The following is a 17,769-nucleotide window of genomic DNA, read 5'->3' as shown; positions in this document are numbered from 1 at the left end:
CCTGGTAGCAATTACTGCCTTAAAGGGAGATAGTGAAATTCAAGCATTCACTTTAGAAGAACCTTTCTTCCAAATTCACAAACACAAATTAGTACTTATTACAAATCCAAAATTCCTACCCAAAGTGGTCTCACCTTTTCACATCAATTAGTCAGTGGAATTGCCAGTCTTCATTCCGCAGCCAGATTGTTGCTGAAAGAGCTCCCCACACTCTTGAGCTCCAAAAGAGCTCTCATGAATTATATAGACAGAACAAAAGATTTTAGAAAATCTAAATAACTTTTTGTGGCTTTTCAACAGCCTCATAAGGGTAATCCAGTTTCAAAACAAGGATTGGCCAGATGGATAGTAATGTGTATTCAAACTTGCTATGTTACAGCTAAAAGGCAACCATTAGTAACTTCTAAAGCACATTCTACTAGGAAGAATGGAGCTTCAGTGGCATTCTTAGGAAATATACCAATGAGAGACATGCAAAGCAGCCACATGGTCTACACCACACACATTTACAAAACTCTATTGTGTGGACGTTTTGTCTCGCCAGCAAGCATATGTTGGTCAAGCAGTGCTTAAAACACTCTTTCAAACTACTACAAACTCCTCCAGGCTAGCTACTGCTTATTTTGGGAGGGGACTGCATTTCAGTCAATGCACAGCATGTGTATCTGCAGCTACAGATGCCATAGAACGGAAAATGTCACTTACCTAGTGTACATCTGTTCGTGGCATGTAGTGCTGTAGATTCACATGTGCCCTCCCCGGAAGCCTGTGGCCGTTGTAGTATTATACATTGTAAATATGTATATACATTGCATGGACATCTCATTATTTTATTATATATGTACATGTACATTTGTACACTCTTTACTTCATCCTCCTGCGGGAAAACAATCTAACAAAGGACTCGATGCCCATGCGCACTATCACCAAGATGAGGAGTCTCTCGATCTTGTGACTCGAAAAAGCTTCTTCGAATAAAAAGAACTTGTAACACTCCCAGCCCAACACTAGATGGCGAAGTTATGCAAAGCATGTGAATCTGCAGCCCTACCTTGTACGATTTCCATATATGTACAAACTAAAGTTCCCTTATATCAACCAACGCAGGCTTATTATAGAAACACATTCACCATATAAGGTGAAGCACAGTTTCTCTTTGGGATTTACATATACACGTGTATAAGTAACATAATCATACAGTACTTTCCATGTTACAGCAAAACCAGAAACATGGAAAGGTAGGGGCTGACTAGAACACGTCAGCAGCATGCACATAGCTTAAGGTTGCTGCCAGAAGGAGGCGTCTCAGGAAAAAATACATACATAAAACAGCGAAGCACTCAGTAACCTTTAAGCTAAATCTCCACAAAGCAATAAGTTTGGCCCATTACATCACCAAAACTTCAAACAGTCTCTGGTTAACTAAACAACAAGAAAATGATTGGTAACAATAAAATCAGGGGCATCTAAAGACCACACATACGACTATAAAGCATGTTAAAAGAGCAGACACAGAATAAAAATAACCAAATTGCACATTAGTGTGAATAAATAGTTGTGGGCCATGGAAATTAACAATTGTGACGTATATCTCTAACTGCTAGCCCGTAACCGCAAAATAAAGGGTTTCAGGGTTACTCCTATAGATAGTGACACCCACTCAGATATGTGTAGGGTGTGTAAATGTATGTACATTTCTGTATGTTTGGCTGTCTGGATATATACTATGTGATCACAGTAGTGAGAACATGCGGTCTCAGAGAACTAGTAGTAGACCACACAATTTTTTTCTGTTGGTGCTATTGGAACTTCACTCCCAATACCATTAGGTGACAAATGCATAGTATAGGAATCTAGAAGACGTCCATGCCACAAAAGAAACTAGTTACTTACCTTTAATAATAGTTTTCCAGCTTGACTTGCATACAACCCTCCCACCTCCCCGGTGAAGAAGAATTAAGCCAAAATAAAATAAATAAACTTAAAGAATATGTTTGATAGGGAAAAAAAAAGAAATTCAAGACAGAGTTCCTGAACCCAAGATGGCAAATAATTACGTTATAAGGACAAACTGACACACATCCTCTTATAATAGCAGGTAACACTTCATTAAAATGTTGCACGTGCTGCAATACCTAGTTAATAAGTAAAGGAATAAATAATACATTTGTAAACAAAGCATAACAGTACAGATATTACTTTTCTTTTGATTGTGGGCCAAAAGATATGTATACTAAGACGTATATGGAACACACAACAAGTGCTGCTTAAAAAACAAAAAAACAAAAAACCTGGAGAATGTGTATATGTAGATGTATATAATATATATATTTTTTTAAGTCCTTTTTGTAGGTCAAAAATGTGCCCTGCATTTGCCACAATATCACATAGAAATATTACTTTTATTCAACAGGTATCCACAATCACAAGGCATAAAAAATAATCTAAGAGCTTGCATACACACAAAGGGTGTTGTATCTCAAGCCAGAATGGATCTGGTTTCACACACACCCCTTTAAAAAAATAAAAAAATAGCTCTTTCAGACAACCAGTGGGATATATGTATGTGAATCTAGAAGAGACAAGACAAGTTGCATGTAAATAATTAGTTTTGTTTCCCCATTAAATAGGTGTTATTGTGACACCTGCCCCCGCCCCCCCCCCAAAAAAGCTCTGGTCCCCATCTCGTGGGAGTATGAATGGCCTCTCCTGTTGCTGCTTCCATTTCCCTTGCCAGGCCACCCATCATTATACATTTTGTTCTATCTATGTAGTTCTCATTTCTATACTGCTTCCTGTCATTGGCGATCGTTAAGATATTGATATATTTTTCCTTTAAATTGTTGTTTAGATTAATCTACATCAGATGCCTGCAGTATGTATCATAACTTAAATTTATTGAATGCTTTCCTTCTCTCCTTTAACTGGATCATTGTTTGCAAGTATTGTAACTTTTCTAGCATGTCCTTGCCTGAATTATGATTTTGTATTGAACCATATTTTTCCTTTTGACTATTATGTTCAGAGAGATATAGATTTGCATGTCCACGACCCCTTGTTGCTAGAGCAGTTTGCAGAAGTAATCAACGTAGCTAAGAATTTGAAAGCCTACTTTGGAGGGACTCTTAAGGACTAGTGCAGTGGCTTGGTGATGGCTACTGGCAGAAAGAGTGGTTACTGTTGAATATTCAAAGTTGAGGAATGTGCAGAAATATTTTTAGTAAAATGGTAGAAAATATGGATTATGATAGTTAATAATCTTTAGAATTGTAAATTTGTCTGCTCATCGGATATTACCGGATCTGTAGAACGTAATAAATGGTTGTGTAGATTTTCATATAACATTGAGAGGTTTATAAAGAATATGGTCGTTATGACTTTCTGACTGAAAAGGCTCTGGTTTGGAAGGGCTTCTGAGTTGCATTTTTTAAAGTGGGTTGCTATCCACAAAACCCATATGTATTGTGGGTGCTTCCTTTTGGAAGGTAGCTATGAAGATTAGTTTCTGTGGGATAAATACGAGGTTCCAATTAGAGCTTTAAGGAGTGTTGTTGCATAAGCGCCTGATCATCCTGCTCTCCATCCCAGTAGGAACCCCGCTACAGGCAGCAATGGAAATAGTTTTTTTGAAAGGATGCTGTGCTCTAAGAACTTAAATTGGGCTCTTAACAAGCATGTTAATTTAGTTACATGCTAGAACCTTCCTCCCTCCTGCATCCTCTGTAGCCCCAGTTATATTCCTAAATCTCCGCAAATCGGCAAAGGCTGGAACTGTTGTGTTGACACGTGGGAGTATTTGTGTGCTTGTTCGTATATTGCTAATAAGTATTCTTCGTATTTTTGCTTTTTTTTTGTGTGCAGGTTACCACTTTGGTGAACTCGAGCAGTAAGGGTCCATCAAATAAGAAGAAAGGTCGATCAAAAAAAGCACACATTTTAGCAGCATCTGTTGAACAGGCAACCCAGAACTTTTTAGAGAAAGGGGACAAAATTGCAAAAGACAGTCAGTTTCTGAAAGAGGAGCTTATAGCAGCAGTTGAAGATGTTCGCAAACAAGGTACGTGTTAAGTTAATGTACAATGCACTTTGTTAAACCATGAACCTGATTGTGGGTGCAAAATATGTATTTTATAATGTGTGGATACTGTACTCCAGTCTGTTTCAAATGCCCAAACATCTGTTTATTTTGAAGGCATAACCTCTGAAAGTTTACCTTTTATTGTAGCTTTTGAAAATATACTTTCACATCCTCATCAACCATTATTTTTCTTGTTTTTGTTTTGTTTAAATTTTTTATATATATATATATATATATATATCTCTAAATATTTCATGTGTCCTTGTCACGTAGGCTCTCATTATTCTCATGAGACTACTGGATTTTGAGCCGCAGAATCGCCTGCGGTGTGGGAGACTGAGTCTGAACCCACTACAGGTGACACATGTCGCCATAATCCGTGTTTTTCTTTGGCTAACTAGCAGTGCCTCATCTCTACCCAAGAGCAGGGATGATTGGGCAGCCGAGTGCATGACATAATTGACTCCTCAAGAAAATCGTGGTGACTCTGGTCTCATTTGTTTTCTCTTACATTAGTCACACATACCCAATGCCAAACATAGGCAGTATATGTTTCAATAAGGTTTCAATGAAGCAGCTGCATCTTAGATAGCAAAGCATGTACTGCAATAACCAGGACGATACAGCATGACACGATTAGAATTGTGACAAGGAGAGTGAAACATAGAAATAATGCTACCATATTGTCACGAGTCAATGGACTAATTCCTACCTAGGCTATAATAGAGCACATCATGTTAAGTTCTAATTCTGCCCTTCAGGTTCCCCTTGGAAGACGACATCCCCCATACCTGAGCAAAGGCCTGAAGTCTGCATAAGCAGCTTGTAGTGAAGTGTTCAGCAATCAGCATACAGTTGTGGTCCTCTGGCTGGAATCTCCCTCTAACGTCTAAGGGACTAGGAAGAGTTTTTATAATAAAACAGCTGATGTTCTGGGAAAATGTCTCTACGTAAGGATGTGTGTTATTCTATGAATACCAGAGACAAAACATTTACCACGTTCACCGGCAACCTGTCACTACAGCCTTGAACGAAGCACAGAGTGAGCAGGAATGTCTTGTTTGAGAATGTAGTGCTGTCCTAGACAAAAACAGCCAGATAGAGAAAAATTAAAACAAGACCGCAGAAGTGGCTATTGTAAGAATAATAAAATGAAGCTGAATAAAATATATCTAGGTTAAAGTGCACAGCGGCAGGCCTTGTGTGCTAAAATAACGTGCATGGAGCTATAACTAAAATGGCTACCCAACACCATCATGGTTGCATAAATCAGCTTTGTATACTTTTCTTTTCAGTAGATCTTGTGGACATGTATTTAATAGACGATACTTTAATTTTTTTATTTGCACATACAGAAACACATCATGCAAATACCAAATTTGCCAATGGCTCTGTGAAGGGTTATACCTTGCTAGAACTAAGAAGTATATACATTTAGTGAAAGGATCCTATTTTGATGTGTGGGCCACGTGTCCTGCTCTTCCTTCATGTACACAGCTTCAGAAGTTGGGTGCCAATAGTTGGAATGTTAGTGAATGGGTTGTAATTCTCCAGGTGATGGTTTCCAAGCCACTGCAGCTTCTGTGGTATACAATTAACTTAATTATGGCTTCATGATTGGTGCAAGTTCAGGTTTGAAATAGCACTGCATCTTTACCAATTGGTTTCGTGCATATACACGCACCACAATTTGTGGCCGCATTCTCCATTTTTGGATCTTTCATAGATCCACATGCTTGGATCATTCCCCGTGGTCGAAGTGGGAGTCCCACTGTACCATATGAAGCAGGATATATCACTACCATAGGCTTTAATAGCAATGAAAAATTCAGTTTAATAGCCTATCTGTGTCCTTTCTAAAAAAAAAAAAAGGACCAAACTTGAACAACACTCCCAACAGAGACTAAGTCTCTCAGATTTTCTACCGCTTTGTAGTGTGAAGGGAGTCTCCCTGAGCTCTGCTCAGTTTCTGTAGCGATTACTACTTTTGGCATCCAAGATTATATTTCATGTTTCATTTCTCTGACCCTGGCACTAATGTCTGTAGCAGAAAATAAAGTAAAGTGCTACAAAATGTCTAACTTTTTTCCTCAGAAACTCTTATGTTCTAAAAGATAAGGCTATTATTGGGACTACAGAAACTTAAATCTGTCACTTATGATGACAGTGAGGGTTCCTTCATGTCACAGGAGATGTCAGAGGGAGAGGTTGTGCCAAGGCTCCCCAGAAGGCGCACAGAAAAGCCATTAAAAAAGACTTGAATTCAGTGTAGCCATTATGGAACTGTGGATTTCGTATTTGACAAACTCCCAGACCATTTACTCTTTATGGCTACCCTGCACTTACAATGTATAAGGTTTGGCTTAAACGCTGTAGGGGCATAGTGCTCATGCAACTATGCCCTCACCTGTGGTATAGTGCACCCTGCCTTAGGGCTGTAAGGCTTGCTAGAGGTGTGACTTACCTATGCCATAGGCAGTGGGTTGTGGGCATGGCACCCTGAGGGGAGTTCCATGTCGACTTAGTCATTTAATCCCCACCAGCACACACAAGCTATGAGACCGTGTACATGTGCTGAGTGAGGGGTCTCCAGGGTGGCATAATACATGCTGCAGCCCTTACAGACCTTCCCTTGTCACAGGGCCCTTGGTACCAGGGGTACCACTTACAAGGGACTTATCTATGTGCCAGGGCTGTGCCAGTTGTGGAGACAAAGGTACAGTTTAGGAAAATAATACTGGTGCCAGGGCCTGGTTAGCAGGGTCCCAGCACACTTTCAGTCATAACTAGCATCAACAAAAGGCAAAAAGTTAGGGGGTAACCATGCCATGAGAGGCATTTTTCTACAATATTTCTTTGTTCTGAATTCCTGTTACCAAGTCATTTATGGAAGCACTTAAGAGTTGTTCCACCCAGGGCTCCTCCAGCTCCAGTATGGAACCCTAACATTGTCCTTTCTAGACCTATGGGTCCACAATTTGAACCCATGCATTCCTGTTCTTTGAAATTCCTTTCATGAAAAGTTTTTAGTAGCTATAAATTCACTGAGATGGGTAAGTGAATACAAGCTTTCACTTTAGAGGAACCTTTTTTCCAAGTTCATAAAGATAAAGTAGTTCTTGGGACAAATCCTAAATTTTTACCTAAAGCAGTTTCACCATTTCACATTAATCAGTCAGTTGAGTAACCGTTTTTCCCCCCACAGACTCAAATCGCTGAAAGAGCTCTGCATACACTAGATGTTAAACAAACTCTTATGTATTACATTGACAGGACCAAAAGTTTTAGAAAATCGAAACAGCTTTTTTTTTAGCTTTTTCAATGCCTCACAAAGGTAATCTGATTTCAGAGAATGGGTTAGCTAGATGGATAGTCAAGGGTATTCAAACTTTTTATCTCAAAGATAGACGGCTCCCAACAACTCCTAAAGCGCACACTACCAAGAAAAAAGGTGCTTCTATGGCCTTTTTAGGAAATATTTCAACAGCAGATATCTGCAAAGCTGCTAATTGGTCTACACCACACACGTTTACTAAACACTATTTTGTATATGTTGTTTAGGCAGTCCTCGGGGAATCTTTTTCAAGCTACTCCCACAGGCTAGCCAGCACTTACTGGGACGGACTGCTTTACAGTCTATGCAAAGTATGTGTATCTACAGCCACACATGCTATCGAGTGGAATATGTGTGTGTGTGTGTATGTATATATATATATATATGTAGGAAGTTGGCTCTGTATGTGCTATTTCAAAGTAAGGAATAGCATGCACAGAGTCCAAGGGTTCCCCTTAGAGGTAAAATAGTGGTAAAAATAGATAATACTAATGCTCTATTTTGTGGTAGTGTGGTCGAGCAGTAGGCTTATCCATGGAGTAGTGTTAAGCATTTGTTGTACATACACATAGACAATAAATGAGGTACACACACTCAGAGACAAATCCAGCCAATAGGTTTTGTTATAGAAAAATATCTTTTCTTAGTTTATTTTAAGAACCACAGGTTCAAATTTAACATGTAATATCTTGTTTGAAAGGTATTGCAGGTAAGTACATTAGGAACTTTGAATCATTTCAATTGCATGTATACTTTTCAAGTTATTGACAAATAGCTATTTCAAAAGTGGACACTTAGTGCAATTTTCACAGTTCCTGGGGGAGGTAAGTTTTTGTTAGTTTTACCAGGTAAGTAAGACACTTACAGGGTTCAGTTCTTGGTCCAAGGTAGCCCACCGTTGGGGGTTCAGAGCAACCCCAAAGTCACCACACCCGCAGCTCAGGGCCGGTCAGGTGCAGAGTTCAAAGTGGTGCCCAAAACGCATAGGCTAGAATGGAGAGAAGGGGGTGCCCCGGTTCCGGTCTGCTTGCAGGTAAGTACCCGCGTCTTCGGAGGGCAGACCAGGGGGGTTTTGTAGGGCACCGGGGGGGACACAAGCCCACACAGAAATTTCACCCTCAGCAGTGCGGGGGCGGCCGGGTGCAGTGTAGAAACAAGCGTCGGGTTCGCAATGTTAGTCTATGAGAGATCAACGGATCTCTTCAGCGCTGCAGGCAGGCAAGGGGGGGCTTCCTCGGGGAAACCTCCACTTGGGCAAGGGAGAGGGACTCCTGGGGGTCACTTCTGCAGTGAAAGTCCGGTCCTTCAGGTCCTGGGGGCTGCGGGTGCAGGGTCCTTTCCAGGCGTCGGGACTTAGGTTTCAGAGAGTCGCGGTCAGGGGAAGCCTCTGGATTCCCTCTGCAGGCGGCGCTGTGGGGGCTCAGGGGGGACAGGTTTTGGTACTCAGTCGGAGAGTAGTCCGGGGGTCCTCCCTGAGGTGTTGGTTCTCCACCAGCCGAGTCGGGGTCGCCGGGTGCAGTGTTGCAAGTCTCACGCTTCTTGCGGGGAGATTGCAGGGTCTTTAAAGCTGCTCCTTGAAACAAAGTTGCATTCTTTTTGGAGCAGGTCCGCTGTCCTCGGGAGTTTCTTGTCTTTTTCGAAGCAGGGCAGTCCTCAGAGGATTCAGAGGTCGCTGGTCCCTTGGAAGGCGTCGCTGGAGCAGAGTTCTTTGGAAGGCAGGAGACAGGCCGGTGAGTTTCTGGAGCCAAGGCAGTTGTCGTCTTCTGGTCTTCCTCTGCAGGGGTTTTCAGCTAGGCAGTCCTTCTTCTTGTAGTTTGCAGGAATCTGATTTTCTAGGGTTCAGGGTAGCCCTTAAATACTAAATTTAAGGGCGTGTTTAGGTCTGGGGGGTTAGTAGCCAATGGCCACTAGCCCTGAGGGTGGGTACACCCTCTTTGTGCCTCCTCCCAAGGGGAGGGGGTCACAATCCTAACCCTATTGGGGGAATCCTCCATCTGCAAGATGGAGGATTTCTAAAAGTTAGAGTCACCTCAGCTCAGGACACCTTAGGGGCTGTCCTGACTGGCCAGTGACTCCTCCTTGTTGCTTTCTTTGTTCCCTCCAGCCTTGCCGCCAAAAGTGGGGGCCGTGGCCGGAGGGGGCGGGCAACTCCACTAAGCTGGAGTGCCCTGCTGGGCTGTGACAAAGGGGTGAGCCTTTGAGGCTCACCGCCAGGTGTTACAGCTCCTGCCTGGGGGAGGTGTTAGCATCTCCACCCAGTGCAGGCTTTGTTACTGGCCTCAGAGTGACAAAGGCACTCTCCCCATGGGGCCAGCAACATGTCTCTAGTGTGGCAGGCTGCTGGAACTAGTCAGCATACCCAGACAGTCGGTTAAGTTTCAGGGGGCACCTCTAAGGTGCCCTCTGGGGTGTATTTTGCAATAAAATGTACACTGGCATCAGTGTGCATTTATTGTGCTGAGAAGTTTGATACCAAACTTCCCAGTTTTCAGTGTAGCCATTATGGTGCTGTGGAGTTCGTGTAAAACAGACTCCCAGACCATATACTCTTATGGCTACCCTGCACTTACAATGTCTAAGGTTTTGCTTAGACACTGTAGGGGTACAGTGCTCATGCACTGGTACCCTCACCTATGGTATAGTGCACCCTGCCTTGGGGCTGTAAGGCCTGCTAGAGGGGTGTCTTAACTATACTGCATAGGCAGTGAGAGGCTGGCATGGCACCCTGAGGGGAGTGCCATGTCGACTTACTCATTTTGTTCTCACTAGCACACACAGGCTTGTAAGCAGGGTGTCTGTGCTGAGTGAGGGGTCTCTAGGGTGGCATAATACATGCTGCAGCCCTTAGAGACCTTCCCTGGCATCAGGGCCCTTGGTACCAGAGGTACCAGTTACAAGGGACTTATCTGGATGCCAGGGTGTGCCAATTGTGGAAACAATGGTACATTTTAGGTGAAAGAACACTGGTGCTGGGGCCTGGTTAGCAGGGTCCCAGCACACTCCTCAGTCAAGTCAGCATCAGTATCAGGCAAAAAGTGGGGGGTAACTGCAACAGGGAGCCATTTCTTTACAATATATATATATATATATATATATATATATATATATATATATATATATATATATATATTCAATGGCATGTGTAGCTGCAGATACACATGCTTTGCACATCCCGCCATCTAGTGTTGGGCTCGGAGTGTTACAATTTGTTTTTCTTCTAAGAAGTCTTTCGAGTCACAAGATCGAGGGACTCCTCCCCTTTCGGCTCCATTGCGCATGGGCGTCGACTCCATCTTAGATTGTTTTTTTTTTCCGCCATCGGGTTTGGACGTGTTCCTTTTCGCTCCGTGTTTCGGTTCGGAAAGTTAGTTAGAATCTCGGAAAATTCGACGGTATTGTTTGCGTTCGGTATCGGGTTAGTTATTACAGATCGACACCGACTTTTGAAGAGCTCTGGTGGCCCTTTGGGGTTTTTCGATCCCCCGTCGGGGCCTGGTTGGCCCGGTAACGTGTCTCTTCAAGGCTGATGGAACGGACCCCATTCCGCTTCTGCCCAAAATGTCACAACAAGTATCCGTATACAGATCAGCACCTGGTCTGTAACTTGTGTTTGTCTCCAGAACACAAAGAAGATACTTGTGAAGCCTGTCTAGCGTTTCGGTCGAGGAAGACATTAAGAGACCGAAGAGCGAGAAGACTGCAAATGGCGTCGGCGCCGACAGGACAAAGGCATTTGGAGGAGGAAGAGGAAACCTTCTCCATCCAGGAGTCGGACTCGGACGAGCTCGATCCTGAAGAAACGCCTAAAACTGAGAGTAAGACGTTGAAACATAAAACTCACGAGAAGACCACAAAAGCCCAGGGGACGCCACCGCCAACAGGCCATGGCTTAACCCGTAAAATAGGTGACCGATCATCGGCACCGAAAAAGGGCACGCTTGTGTCGAAGTCATCCGACTCCGGTCGAGATACCGGCACACAGCAATCTCGAGCCCGAGACAGCGGCACCTAAATGGGTCGGCACCGAGAGACCACGACGCCGAAAATAAAGAGTGTCGTCGGAGCCGAAAAAGGCTACCGAAAAGGTTTCCATTCCGAAACATCCAGCCTTGGAACCGAAATCGGGTTCCTACACAGAGGAACAGGGATTGTCCTCCCAAATGCAAGGACATAAGTTCGGACAAGAACTAGAATCAATGGAGCCAGATTACACTCAAAGGAGGCTCCACATTCAAAAGGACACAGGGAAGATAAGCACTCTTCCCCCAATTAAAATGAAAAGGAGACTTGCCTTTCAAGAAAAGGACAAGCAGCCACAGGCAAAGGTGGCAAGACAAACAACTCCGCCACCATCTCCACCACCATCAATGCACACATCACCGGTAGTCACTCCACCACTGATTCAATCCCCAACGCATACTGCAATGAGCCAGGACGATCCCGACGCATGGGACCTTTATGATGCACCAGTATCGGATAACAGCCCAGACTGTTACCCAGCGAGACCGTCCCCACCTGAGGACAGTACATCCTACACGCAGGGGGTCTCAAGGGCAGCGGCATTTCATAATGTCACCTTGCATGCAGAACCAATTGAGGATGACTTTTTGTTTAATACACTATCCTCCACTCATAGCCAGTACCAGAGCTTACCTATGCTTCCTGGAATGGTAAAACACTCCAAACAGGTGTTTCAGGAGCCTGTGAAAGACAGGGCCATAACTCCAAGGGTGGAAAAAAAGTACAAGCCACCGCCTACAGCCCCTGTGTATATCACGCAGCAATTAACACCAGACTCTGTGGTAGTAGGGGCAACTTGCAAGAGAGCAAACTCTCACACCTCGGGAGACGCACCACCTCCAGACAAGGAGAGTCGCAAATTTGACGCTGCTGGGAAAAGGGTTGCAGCACAAGCAGCAAACCAATGGCGCATTGCCAACTCACAAGCACTTCTGGCAAGATATGATAGGGCTCATTGGGACGAAATGCAGCATTTCATAGAACACTTACCCAAAGAGTTCCAGAAAAGGGCACAACAAGTGGTGGAGGAAGGACAAAGTATCTCAAATCAGATACGGTCAGCAATGGATGCAGCAGATACAGCTGCAAGGACAGTAAATACTGCAGTAACAATAAGGAGACACGCGTGGTTGCGTACGTCAGGATTCAAGCCGGAAATACAACAACCTGTGCTGAATATGCCTTTTAATGGACAGCAGTTGTTTGGGCCGGAGGTGGACACTGCTATAGAAAAAATTCAAAAAGACAATGATACGGCCAAAGCCATGGGCGCACTCTACTCCCCACAGAGCAGAGGCACATTTCGCAAAACACAGTTTAGAGGGGGGTTTCGAGGACAAGCAACAGAACCCACAACCTCACAAACAAGGCCCACTTATCAAAGCCAATATCAGCGGGAAAGTTTTCGGGGGCAATATAGAGGGGGACAATTCCAAAAGAATAGAGGGACGTTCCAAAGCCCTAAAACTCCTCAAAACAAACAGTGACTTCCAAGTCACAAATCCCCAACACATAACTGTGGGGGGGAGACTAAGCAATTTTTACAAACATTGGGAGGAGATAACAACAGACACTTGGGTACTGGCAATTATCCAGCACGGTTATTGCATAGAATTTCTCAGATTCCCTCCAAACGTTCCACCGAAAACACACAATATGTCAAAACAACACATGTGTCTTCTAGCACTAGAGGTCCAGGCATTGCTACAAAAAGGAACAATAGAATTAGTACCAGTTCAACAGAAAGGAACAGGAGTTTACTCATACCCAAAAAGAACAAAACACTGAGACCTGTATTAGATCTCAGAACATTAAATACCTACATCAAATCAGACCACTTTCACATGGTGACATTACAAGATGTAATCCCACTGCTCAAACAACGAGACTACATGACAACACTAGACCTAAAGGATGCATATTTCCATATACCAATACATCCTTCACACAGAAAGTACCTAAGATTTGTGGTCTCAAGCTCGGAGTGTTACAAGTTGTTTTTTCCTCGAAGAAGTCTTTTCGAGTCACGGGACCGAGTGACTCCTCCCTTTCGGCTCCATTGCGCATGGGCGTCGACTCCATCTTAGATTGTTTTCCCCGCAGAGGGTGAGGTAGGAGTCGTTAAAGTAAGGATACTAGAGGTGCTCATGCAATGGAGTAAATGTGCATGTACATAGAGTATTAAAGTCATTAAAAAATAGGTTTTTACATATATACAATTTGAATGCAACTAAAACTGCTACAGGCTCCCGGGAAGGTGGGAGGGCGCATGTGAATCTGCAGCGCAACATGCCACTAACAGGTGTACACTCGATAAGTGACATTTTCTGTTCTATGGCATGTGTAGCTGCAGATAAACATGATGTGCATATACTACAAAGCAGTAATCTCCCCAAAAGTGGTGGATAGCCTGTAGGTAGGAGTTGAAGTCTGAAATAATTTTCTTAGTACAGCCTGTCCTACTGTGGCTTGTTGTGCTGCTAACATATCTACACAGTAATGCTTAGTAAATGTATGAGGCGTAGACCAAGTGGCTGCCTTACAAATTTCTGTCATTGGTATATTACCAAGAAAAGCCATTGTGGCGCCTTGCTTTCTAGTGGAGTGTGCCCTTGAAGTAATGGGTAATTCTCTTTTAGCTTTTAGGTAGCAGGTTTGTATGCATTTGACAATCCATTTGGCAATGGCCTTTTTGGATATGGCATTACCTGCATGTGGTTTTTGGACTGCTACGAACAATTGTTTTGTTTTTCGAAATTGTTTTGTTCTGTCAATGTAATACATTAGTGCTCTTTTTATGTCTAACGTATGTAATGCCCTTTCTGCTACTTAGTCTGGCTGTGGGAAGAAGACTGGGAGTTCTACCGTTTTGTTAGATGAAACGGTGATGAGACTTTTGGTAAGAATTGTGGATTTGTACGGAGAACCACCTTATGTTTATGTATTTGTATAAAGGGTTCTTGAATAGTAAACGCCTGTATTTCGCTGACTCTTCTAAGTGAAGTGATGGCTATTAGAAAGGCTACTTTCCAAGTTAAAAATTGGATTTGACAAGAATGCATGGGTTCAAATGGTGGGCCCATGAGTCGTGTTAATACAATATTAAGATTCCACGAAGGCACTGGTGGTGTCCTTGGGGGTATGATTCTTTTTAGTCCTTCCATAAAGGCTTTAATAACTGGAATTCTAAAAAGGGATTTTTTTTATGTTTAATCTGCAGATAAGCAAATATTGCAGTGAGATGTATTTTAATGGAAGAGAAGGCTAGATTGGACTTTTGTAAGTGTAGTAAGTAACTTACAATGTTTTCTGTGGAGGCGTCTAGTGGCGTAACCTGATTAGCCTGGCAGTAACAAACAAATCTTTTCCATTTCTTATTGTAACAATGTCTGGTGTTGGGTTTTCTTGCTTGTTTAATGACAGCCCTAACGCAGGGTGCACTATACCACAGGTGAGGGCATAGCTGCATGAGCAATATGCCCCTACAGTGTCTAAGTCTATTCTTAGACATTGTAAGTACAGTTGTGTCCATATTAAGTATATGGTCTGAGAGTTTGGCAAAAACGAACTCCACAGCTCCATAATGGCTACACTGAATACTGGTGTAGGAAGTTGGCTCTGTATGCACTATTTCAAAGTAAGGAATAGTATGCACAGAGTCCAAGGGTCCCCCTTAGAGGTAAGATAGTGGCAAAAAGAGATAATACTAATGCTCTATTTTGTGGTAGTGTGGTCGAGCAGTAGGCTTATCAGAGGGTAGTGTTAAGCATTTGTTGTACACACAGGCAATAAATGAGGAACACACACTCAAAGACCATTCCAGGCCAATAGGTTTTTGTATAGAAAAATATATTTTCTTAGTTTATTTTAAGAACCACAGGTTCAAGATTTACAAGTAATACTTTAAATGAAAGGTACTTCACTTAGGAACTTTGAATTAGTAAAATAGCATATCCAGTTTTCACATAAATGACAAATAGCTATTTTAAAACTAGACACAGTGCAATTTTCAACAGTTCCTGGGGGAGGTAAGTGTTTGTTAGTTTTTGCAGGTAAGTAAACCACCTACGGGGTTCAAGTTTGGGTCCAAGGTAGGCCACCGTTGGGGGTTCAGAGCAACCCCAAGGTTACCACACCAGCAGCTCAGGGCCGGTCAGGTGCAGAGGTCAAAGTGGTGCCCAAAACGCATAGGCTTCAATGGAGAAGGGGGTGCCCCGGTTCTAGTCTGCCAGCAGGTAAGTACCCGTGTCTTTGGAGGGCAGACCAGAGGGGTTTTGTAGGACACCGGGGGGGGGGGGACACACAAGTCAGCACAGAAAGTACACCCTCAGCGGCACGGGGGGCGGCCGGGTGCAGTGTGCAAACAATCGTCTGGTTCACAATAGAAATCAGTGGGAGACCAAGGGGTCTCTTCAGCGATGCAGGCAAGGGGGGGGCTCCTCGGGGGTAGCCACCACCTGGGCAAGGGAGAGAGCCACCTGGGGGTCGCTCCTGCACTGGAGGTCGGATCCTTCAGGTCCTGGGGGCTGCGGATGCAGTGCCTTTACCAGGTGTTGGGTCTTTGAAGTAGGCAGTCGTGGTCAGGGGGAGCCTCGGGATTCCCTCTGCAGGCGTCGCTGTGGGGGCTCAGGTGGGTCAACTCTGGCTACTCACGGTCTCGCAGTCGCCGGGGAGTCCTCCCTGGAGTGATTGTTCTCCACAAGTCAAGCCGGGGGCGTCGGGTGCCAAGTCTCACACTTCCGGCGGGAAACGCGTGTTGTTTCAAAGTTGCTTCTTTGTTGCAAAGTTGCAGTCTTTGGTGAACAGAGCCGCTGTCCTCGGGAGTTCTTGGTCCTTCTAGATGCAGGGCAGTCCTCTGAGGCTTCAGAGGTCGCTGGTCCCTGTGGAAAGAGTCGCTGTAGCAGTGTCTTCAGAAGTGGGGAGACAGGCCGGTAGAGCTGGGGCCATGGCAGTTGGTGTCTCCGTCTTCTCTGCAGGGTTTTTCAGCTCAGTAGGCCTCTTCTTCTTAGGTTGCAGGAATCTGAATTCCTAGGTTCTGGGGAGCCCCTAAATACTGAATTTAGGGGTGTGTTTAGGTCTGGGGGGTTAGTAGCCAATGGCTACTAGCCCTGAGGGGGGCTACACCCTCTTTGTGCCTCCTCCCTGAGGGGAGGGGGGCACATCCCTAATCCTATTGGGGGAATCCTCCATCTGCAAGATGGAGGATTTCTAAAAGTTAGTCACCTCAGCTCAGGACACCTTAGGGGCTGTCCTGACTGGCCAGTGACTCCTCCTTGTTTTTCTCATTATCTCCTCCGGCCTTGCTGCCAAAATTGTGGCCGTGGCCGGAGGGGGCGGGCAACTCCACTAGCTGGAGTGCCCTGGGGTGCAGTAACAAAGGGGGTGAGCCTTTGAGGCTCACCGCCAGGTGTTACAGTTCCTGCAGGGGGAGGTGATAAGCATCTCCACCCAGTACAGGCTTTGTTACTAGCCACAGAGTGACAAAGGCACTCTCTCCATGTGGCCAGCAACATGTCTGGTGTGTGGCAGGCTGCTAAAACCAGTCAGCCTACACGGGCAGTGTGCTCCCAACCTGCCTTCCTGTTAAAAGGCTCCCTTGAGCCATCGAGCTGACGAGCTCTGGAGACGCGCCTGTGAGTGGTACTAGACCTGAGACAATTTTGGCAGCATTTCCAGCAACCCCAGATATTTTTTGATGCCTTCTACTCTCTACTGATGAGGGGCAACTACCCCGAAACACGTGTATAGAGATGAACAGCAATGACTGCACTAATTTTAGTGAAAAACTTCGGACACTTTCAAGTAAGCGTGATATTTGAACTGCATTTACCAGGATGCAAAGGGGCGAACTCGACTGGGATGTGAGGCAGTGTGCTCCCAACCCGCCTTCCAGCCTACACGGGTAGTTGGTTAAGCTTTCAGGGGGCACCTCTAAGGTTACAATAAAATGTACACTGGCATCAGTGTGCATTTATTGTGCTGAGACGTTTGATACCAAACTTCACAGTTTTCAGTGTAGCCATTATGGTGCTGTGGAGCTCGTGCATCACAGACTCCCAGGCCATATACTCTTATGGCTACCCTGCACTTACAATGTCTAAGGTTTTGCTTAGACACTGTAGGGGCATAGTGCTCTTGCGCTTATGCCCTCACCTATGGTTTAGTGCACCCTGCCTTAGGGCTGTTAGGCCTGCTAGAGGGGTGACATATCTATACTTCATAGGCAGTGTGAGGTTGGCATGGCACCCTGAGGAGAGTGCCATGTCGACTTAGATGTTTTATCCCCACTAGCACACGCAAGCTGGCAAGCAGTGTGTCTGTGCTGAGTAAGGAGTCC

The 17,769-nt window shown here is 44.4% G+C and overlaps 1 protein-coding gene across 1 annotated transcript in view; it reads left to right on the top strand.

Moving 5' to 3' along the window:
* CTNNA1 (catenin alpha 1) overlaps positions 1-17,769 on the top strand; it is a 712,178-nt gene that overhangs the window by 137,188 nt on the left and 557,221 nt on the right. Inside the window, exon 3 of the mRNA XM_069199317.1 lies at positions 3,862-4,057. Coding sequence (XP_069055418.1) covers positions 3,862-4,057 — 196 coding nt within the window. The remainder of the gene's footprint in view (positions 1-3,861; positions 4,058-17,769) is intronic.

Source organism: Pleurodeles waltl, chromosome 7 (genome assembly GCF_031143425.1).
Source record: "Pleurodeles waltl isolate 20211129_DDA chromosome 7, aPleWal1.hap1.20221129, whole genome shotgun sequence".
Classification (NCBI taxonomy): Eukaryota; Metazoa; Chordata; class Amphibia; order Caudata; family Salamandridae; genus Pleurodeles; species Pleurodeles waltl.
The sequence above is the reverse complement of the archived record's forward strand: the minus strand, read 5'-3'. Positions and strand labels throughout refer to the sequence as shown.